At 38.7% G+C, this 9,071-nt stretch overlaps 1 protein-coding gene across 3 annotated transcripts in view; it reads left to right on the forward strand.

The window, feature by feature from the left end:
- Positions 1-6,844, forward strand: part of TDRD3 (tudor domain containing 3) — a 200,567-nt gene extending 193,723 nt beyond the window's left edge. For all 3 annotated transcript variants that reach the window (XM_056807205.1, XM_056807206.1, XM_056807207.1), the window contains one exon: positions 6,571-6,844. Coding sequence is in view for 1 of the 3 variants with exons in the window: in XM_056807206.1 (XP_056663184.1) it covers positions 6,571-6,576 (6 nt within the window). In the remaining 2 variants the exon portion in view is untranslated. The remainder of the gene's footprint in view (positions 1-6,570) is intronic.
- Positions 6,845-9,071: the final 2,227 nt, after the last annotated feature.

Raw genomic sequence — 9,071 nt, forward strand, 5'->3', positions numbered from 1 at the left:
AGTAACTTTAAAAATATATTAAAATATGCTATACTTATATATTTTTCAACCAGAATTTTTAAACATTGAATACTTACAATTTCAGTATCCTTTCAGTGTCTTCTTTAATAAAACTTCAATACAATTTTTTTTAGAAATAATAATCATGCAGGAAGCTGGGTAGCTCAGTGGATTGAGAGCCAGGCCTAGAGACGGGAGGTCCTAGGTTCAAATCTAGCCTCAGACACTTCCCAGCTGCATGGCCCTGGGCAAGTCACTTAACCCCCATTGCCTAGCCCTTACCACTCTTCTGCCTTGGCACCAATACACAGTATTGATTCCAAGATAGAAGGTAAGGATTTGAAGGAAAGAAGGAAAGGAAGGAAGGAAGGAAGGAAAGGAAGGAATTTATACTTGGAAGATCAACTGTTTCTTTTCTTTCTTTTTTTAACCCTTACCTTCTCTCTTAGAATCAATATCAGTTTCAAGGCAGAAGAGCAATAAGGGCTGGACAGTTGAGGCATGCAGCTAGGAAGTGTTTGAGGTCAGATTTGAACTCATGATCTCCTGAGTCATCTAAATGCCCCAGATCAACTGGTTTAACCTTTCTTTTATAAATAAGAAAATTGAGGCCCAGGGGAGGTAAAATAACTTACCCAGGATCACAGCAATAGCAAATGGAAGGAAGGGAAAAAAACATTTATTAAGTGCCTACTATATGCCAGTCACTGTGCTAAGCACTTTACAAATATCTCATTTGATCCTCACAACAACACAGAAAAGGGAAAGAAAGGAAATTAATAAATACCGTTAGTGTGCAGAAACTTTGAGTGGCATAAAAAGTAAGGGGAAGACACAGTCACTGCCCCCAAGAAGCTTGCCTTTGAATGGGGGTTAGGGTGAAGGTACAAACCAAACTTAAATGAAGCATATATAGTAGTACTTAATCTTACTTTGGATCTTTGGGAAAGAAAATAGGATCCAATATAGAAGCCTTGACTGCTAGACATGACCTCGTCTCCTTCCTTCTTTGGCCCTACTCGTTGTCCTTACTGCCTTACGACGAGCCTCCGAGGCCGTGTTGGCTACAGAAGGGAAGAGCATGTTTCCAGAAACTGAACTGCTAGTTTTGGAAGCCACGCGAGACAGCTAAGAGTGAGTGTCAGACCACCACGCGAAGCAGGATCAGAGCATGGTGAGGAAACAGGGTCAGGGATGGAGAGCAGGACTAGGGAATTCACCTGGGAACAAGCAGAACTGACCCAGGGGACCAACTTGGGCTAGGCACGGAGAAACAGTGCAAGACCTTTCACTTCTGGGCCTGGCCTCAGGTCTACCTGAGGACGTATCAGATAGCTGTGGTTCTCTGGTTTGAGGAAAGAAGCAAGATTTCTCTTTGGAAGAAACCTCGGACACCATCGATTCCTGTCTCCATTTATGAAGGAACGGAGGCCATAGAGTTTGTGACTTGTCCAAAATCACACAGATGAGAAAGGAGCGGAGCCAGCAGAGGAGGAAACCAGTGATATGTCAGCAAAATAGAGTGCTACCGCGTTGTCCATAGCTCTTTGGGGAGTTGTGCCGAAGGAGCTGGAGCCATTAACAGGACTAAGCTCTTTGGGAAGAGTCCATGGAGGTACGATTGGAACTCTCATTTGAAGATGAGGCGGGCCGTGATTGAGTAGAGCAACGTTCAAGCTTTTCCAGGAGGAGGGACGTAAGAGGCGAGCTCGAAGGCAGAAATGAGAATAGAGCGTGCAGGAGGCTCAGAGACGATGAACTGAGGTAAAATGGGAATGAAAAAATGAGAAATGAAAAGGTAGCCTCAGGCACAGGATGAGAGTTTGAATCTAATGTACAAGTAAACATGCAGTTGCGCCTGTAAGCTAATGAGTAGAAAAGTAATAGGATCAAAATGATGCTAAGAAAGATGGCTGACAGCTCTAATTTGTGAGATATTGTAGAGGACAAGCGGGGGAAACTTAGAGGCAAAACTAGGAAGCCAGTGCAGAAATCTGACTTCTCAAGGCCAGGATAGACTTCAGGAAGAAGAAAAGGTTTGTATAAAATAGAATTCAGTGCAATGTGTTTATTATTAAAAAGCTTCACTTCTAGGAATTCAGAATTACCTTGAATTATCCTTGAAACGAACTATTACTTGAAATTTGAGTATTGTTCTAGTCATAGAGGGAGATAAAAATGTGTCATACATAGTTTCTGCCATCATGAAGCTGATTGTCTAGAAGGGGGACATGACGTACACAAGTAACACTATAGTAATTGCGTATGAGAGGTTGCTGTTCATTCATGTCTGACTCTTCATGACCCATTTAGGATTTTCTTGGCACAGATACTGGTGTGGTTTGCCATTTCCTTTTCCGGCTCATTTTATAGATGAGAAAACTGAAGCAAACAGAGTTAAAGGACTTGTCTAGAGTCACACAGCTAGGATGTGTTTGAGGTCTATTTTAACTCAGATTTCCCTGACCCCATGCCTAGCACTCTCTCCACTGCACATCCAACCATCTGTAACATTGCTCTATCCCACTGCCAATTAGCTCAGCCAGTTACAGCATTGCTCCCACATAACCACGCCTAAGACTGTGTTTTCTTTTTCTTTTTTAACTTTTACCTTCAATCTTAGAATTGATTCTAAGTATTGAGTGTCTAAGGCAGAAGAGCAGTAAAGACTAGGCATCTGTGGGTAAGTGACTTGCCCAAGGTCACACAGCTAGGAAGTATCTGAGGCCAGATTTTAATTTAGTTCATATCTCCAAGCCTGGTTCTCTATCCACTGCTCCACCTATATGAGAAGTACATAGTACTATGTGAAAACTAATATAAAGAGGAAAAAATGTAAAGAGCTTTGAAGTGCTTTGCACAAGTTCTGACAAGATTTTTGTCTTCTTGTTCTGTCTTTTCATTTGTTTCTGGTGAAGAAAGGACCATCTACACAACTTTTTATGTATTGACAGGAAACTCTGTAAAATGATGGCTGAACGTTAAGTGCTAACTAAAGAAATAACCTTCTATTTGCTTGTTTTTAAAGGCATCATTTTTATCTGGCGAGAATTGCATTGTGAAATGTCAGCTTCGCTGACAGACCATACCATATACCCTATCAGTTTGGAAGTTGTTCCACAGAACTGATCGATGATACCAGCAGAATAGCTTTTTGAGAAGGAAACAATGCCTGCAGGCTGGTGGGCACCTCTGTGTGAGCACGGCATTATGACCCGAGCCCTTTATTGAAAAAGCAAGAACTTCTACTTCTAGAGAAGACTCATGGGCTCTTTTGGTAGATACCTAGAATTCTAGCAGTCCTTGCCACAGTGCTTTTGAAATAAAATCTGAAATGTCAGAGTAGAAGTAAAAATCTTTCAGGTATGAGAATGGGACATGGATTTAAGATCCTGGAATAGGACTAGGTTGAAATTTAGTTTAGATGAGCAGTCAGCTTTGAAAGAACAGCATAAATGCATTACAAGCAGTACTTTGGTGAAACTGACTTAGCATGGATGTGCCTTACATACAGAGGTTACCTGAGAATGGCCACACTTGGCTGGGTAACCATAGAGTATCTTCTTCACATCCTCCTTTTATTCTTCCTCTTCCTCCTTCCCCTTCTCCAGGGCTATTCTGAGAGGAGCCCAGAAGCTGAAGAGAGAATATGATCTTATAGGCTTATGATTCATATCATCCCCCTGCCCTTGTCTGAAACTTTTCTCAGCATAGGAGACTTGTGCTCCACACTAAGCCCTGGCACATGCTGAGTTCTTCTAATTGTACTCCTCCCTAAGTATTTTTGGTCATACTCATCAGAAGATACCATGACACTATTTTTATTTTTAATGGCTGCAGCAGCTTTTAATGTGGACAGAAACTACCAGGGTATTAGGAGTTTGCATTGGGGCCCTTCTTGCCAAAGGCAGACACTAAATTGATGAAGCGTTGGTTGTATTAGGTTTCCTTCCATATTCCCCATTACTGCTTTCAGGCCAATCCCTCAACCTCCTAAGTGACCCCTATAGACCTGACACTACTTATTGATGTTCTTCAATAGTCATGACTCTCTGGAATTGCAGTTTTTAGAGTCTCTTCTCCCTTCTAGTTTCCAGAACACAGTTATTTGCAACTCTCTCCAAGCTCCTGATAATATCAAGTACTACTGTTTGTGATGTCTCCTTCTTCCTCCCATCCCTACCCCTGTAGATTGTGCTGCCTGTTGTTCCATCCCTACACCTCACTCTTGTAGGCATATCTCATAGAACATAGTCCCCCAAATTTATTTTAAAATTCATAACAACAAAAACATTTATGCATCTGTTATATCTAATGGGGGATTTAGGAAGACAAAACTGAAAAGTTCTTTTCTCCTTAAATAGCCTGCCTTCTCCTGTCCTATCCTCTCCTCTTTCCACTCCTCTTCCCCTCCCTTTTGGAACTTGGCTGTAAATATGTTTTGCATGACTTCTGTTAGATTTAAAATAGTTTTGAGTGTTAAATAGTTGTAGATAAGAGAGTGGGAGCCCTAAACTGTGATAATTAAAATGTTTAGAAGCAAGGGAAATATATATATCAATTATGACCGCTGAAATATGTTTTCTACTGTGTCTTGGTTTTATATAAATATAAGATGGTCGCCAGGGAATATATTCCCAATTTATGAATATGCCCAAGCCAACTGGGCTTTATAGAGAAATTTTAATTTATAATATACTGATTAATCAATAGAAAAAGAGAGAAAGTAAGAAAGGAATAAGAATGAATAAATCAGTCAGTTGGTTTTATCACTCACCCAAGATCTCTCTAGGTAAGGTTTCTCATGCCAACCTCAGGCTCCACCTTCAAGAGAGCTTCCTTTCAAGAAATGTTTCCAGAGAATTCTCCTCCTTCAGAGCCAGCCTTCTCTCCTGGTCCTCCCACAGAGCAACCTCCTCAGTCCTCCTTCAGAGCCACCTCGCTCAGAGCAAAACCTCCTCTGGCACTTCCCCCTGTCCTCAGACCCTGCTATCTTTAAGGAAACCATCTAAGTCCCCTCCCCTCAGTTCTCACATCTACCAATCACTGTCCATGTCTCCCCTGTGCCAATGGTGGCTCTAGCTTAACCCAGGACCGTCCAGAGGTCTGCCCCCCTTTGCACATGTCTGTTGAAGGTCATATTCTCAAATAATTAAATTTTGATCTATGCTGCAGCCCTTCCTAAATCCTGTTAGGCTGAGTAGGGTGGAGATTGGAAGTTCCAAGACCTGGTTCTGTCATTCCAAATATCTCTATTGTATCAATTCTAAAATCAATCATGACTCAAAGAACTTCCTGTTCTATGCTTAAGCATAGGTCAAAGCCCTTTCCATTGTTCAGCAAAAGGTTTCTGTCCTAAAGCAGTCCCAAGTAGGGAGGAGAAGGATCCTCCCATGCCAAGGGGGTTCACATTCCAATAGAGTTCTTACTATCAGTAGGAAATTTTTTCCAAGTATGAAACTTTCCAATGGTGAAATTTCCAACATTCACAAGTCTAAGAAATTTTAGGGTTTACACTTCATACACATAGGTATTGTTTTCCTTTCTTTCTCAATGCATAGAAGGAGAGAATTTGGAACTGAAAATAAAAAGAAAATTGAATTAAAAAATAGAAAATAGCTAATTGTCTAGTTGAAGAATAGAAGATACTGTAAATAGAATTTGGAGCCAGATAGTGAAAGGTTTTAAGTGCACAGTTAAATTGGTTGTCCCTTATCCTAGAGTCAATAGAGAATCAAAAACAAGTTTTATTTAAATAAGAGGAAAGTAAAGTGGTATGATAATAGAATATGATCTTGGTTTCATTGACACTATTCTGATTGAACTCATTGCCATACATAATAAGTTGGGGGATTTGTTGTTTCGTTTTTTAAGTTTTTTTATTTTTTTACTGCTGAAATGATAACGGAAGAACAGATATGGGTAAAAAGACTCCCCACTTTAATTTCACCTTTATTAATAATAATAAGCTATTTACATTAGTTAGCAGCACTGTTGGCCACTCAGCCCCCTGATAGCCTTTGGACATCTGTCATTAAATAGGGTGAAGACTGTGCCTCTTTGACTATTTACCTTGGTCCTTTATGTTTGAAATTGCCTCCAGAATAATTTCCTTCTAGAGAGTTACTCTAGCCTGGTTAAAGGAAGAAACAAAGAAATAAGTGTTTGAAATATGTCCTTTCCACTGAGTAGAGTTCAAAGAGAAAGTAAAGAGGGTCGTTGTCATATATTTTCTTTTAAAACTGTCCCTGCTGATAGCTACTTGGTTAATCTAAATCCTCAAAGTTAATAACACTAAAAATGAAGGTACTAATAGCAAGGGGTTCACTTCAAAAATTCTCAGGGGGGAAAGAAGATAATCTTTGTAAATTGCTTTTACTTTTCTTTGCTTATTTCTTGATAAAATGATGCTTATAGATTGGACTAAAATGTCCCATTTGTTCTTCTAGAGGTCTGTTGATATTTATAAATATATTCACAGATATGTTTCAGCAGAAGTATATTTTGAAAAATCACTTTAAAGTCAATTTGAGAATCTAATTTCTCTTCTTTCCTTCTCTCTTTTCAAAGAAATAAGTTTTTTTTTAAACAAAAGGAGCCATTGAATAAACCATTCTGGTGAAGAACTGATGATGGACCTCTAGCTTTTCCTTCAAAATAACTTCCAGAAGTGGTGGATGTTACGAGCTAAAGAAAGATGAGTAGATTGAAGAAGAAGTATCCAATTGATCCACACAAAGGCTTGGGAAAATACTTTGAATTACAATAAAGCTAATGCTTTTTACATATATATATAAAAGCAATGTGTTATTTCTGCCATCAATAAAACCAACGCACTAATATATCCTTGCATTATTATATCTTTTGTTTATCGGATGTTATCATCCTCATTTATCTGGAACTGACTCTATTCATTACATTCCAAAGTGTTGCAATTATAGTATTTTAGAATCTTCCATGTATTTACTGTAGGGTAGCCAACTGTAATATGAGTACTAGACTTTGGGGAAGAAGTCTTTAGTCTGCCACTCTAAGTTCCTTCGCCTTCTGTCTGTTTTCTCTCCTGTATGATGAAATAATACTTGCACAAACTGCTTTACAGAATTGTGGATATCAGATGAGATAATGAATGTATATAGAATTACTTGGCAGATATGCTTATGTTGTCTGCTATTTTTCCTTTCAGAAACAATCTGCATAATAAGTTAAAAAACTCAAAGAAGTATTTCTTAGTACTCTAATGTCTGATTTCTAGTTCACTATTCCAATTGAGTTTCCCAAGTAAATGTAATTAATGAAGCTCAAGAATATACATTTTCTTTCTATGAATATGTGTACTAAACCAGTATTACTTGAACTTATAACTTTAAACATCTTTCTGGTAACAGGATTGGATCTCTGTAGCCAAATATTTGGCACTGTAAGTCCTCATTTATTTGTATATTCAACTTTTAGAAAACTATGAAAAAACAATCTGAGTTGCCACAGTAGTTGTTACAAAGTCTACTTATTTTATTCCAGAGAGAAGATCCTCAGGTCTCCCCCAGGGGTTGGTTATGGGATACAAAACTGACACACAGAAAAGAGAAAACTAATCTAAATAAATCTAAATAAACCCAGGACAGATTTAATCCTAGATTAGACAGGACCAAGGCTGGTGGATTACTAGTAGCAGACACTTATTTTTGTCAAGATCTAATCTGGTTTTGTAGTATTCAGAAGCAGAAGCCACAGGATTGGGAGTGTAGCCTGAGGTCTTTCTAGTGTGGCTCTGACCCTCAGAGACCTTGTCATTGTCATTTGCTTCTGACCCCTCCAGATTTAGTATCCTCTAAAGCCTGATTCATCCTTGTCGATATGGGCTTTGGACTTTAACTTAGATCCCTTCTAGAACATTCTTGACAAGCAGTCATCTGGTCTCTGAGGACCTCCAAGGCATGACCATGAATAACAGTGGAATGACAGCTTGCAGCCTGACAGTCAGAAAGGTCATTAGACCTTTAAACAATAAAGTATCATCAAAATGCAGAAGCACAAATCACCTTATACACCTCAGTGGTCTCTACTGTGTTATTATAATATGGTACAATATCTGTATTTATAATTATAACCTGAGTCATCAAGAACAGATTGCATTTGTGAAATATATAATAATTTAAGAAGACATACAGTTGTACAAGATGTCTTAGGAAGACTTCCATAAAAATAGATTGGGGGGGGGGGGTTCTAGTTTAAGTTACAATTTTCAAAGATGCAAGTTGGCTCAAAATGCACATACAGAAAATATTAAATTTTCCTACAGTTCCAGATAGATGATATATTACTGAATGTGGAATGATAAGAGTTCAATGTAGCATTAATAAATTCAGACATTTTTGTTAAGTGCTTCCTTTACTACTTTGATTTTCATGAATGGCTTAGTACACATAAAGTGTCCCAAAAGTCAAAGCTGAAAGTTGCACCAAGGATTTGGACTTTTACCCTGTTTTGTAGATTCTTTTAAACCAAGGATTCTTAACCTTTTTTGTGCCATGTACACCTGGTGAAACCATGGATCCTTTCTCAGAATGATCTTTTTGAATTCATAAAATAGGATTACAAAAGAGACCAATCATATTGGATTATATTATGAAAATATTAAAACAAATTCAGAAGCCTAAGGTAAAAACTCACCATTAAGTCTGATTCTATCTGGGAGTCTTGATTTCATCAATATGACTATTGCCTTCACCTACAAAAATCATGACCCTTCCAGTAAGTCAGTGAGCATTTATTTAATGCCTACTATGTGCCAAGCACTGTGCTAAGCACTGAGGATACAAAGGCAAAAAAAAATCCCTCCTCTCAAGTAGCTCACAGTGCACCGGGGTAGGGAGGGGGAGTTTGGGCCAGGGAGAGAGGGGGTGGGCAGCCTACAAACCACTTTGTACAAAGGAGATCTACATAGGATAAATAGTATTAGCATTAATAAGGAATGAGGACAGGCTCCTTTAGCTGAGACTGGGAGCCCCCTTCCAGACCTTAGATGATCCTTATGAACTGGTGACCAAGAATATTCTTCACTTTATGGC

The sequence above is a fragment of the Monodelphis domestica genome, chromosome 8, assembly GCF_027887165.1.
Source record: "Monodelphis domestica isolate mMonDom1 chromosome 8, mMonDom1.pri, whole genome shotgun sequence".
NCBI classification, from domain to species: Eukaryota; Metazoa; Chordata; class Mammalia; order Didelphimorphia; family Didelphidae; genus Monodelphis; species Monodelphis domestica.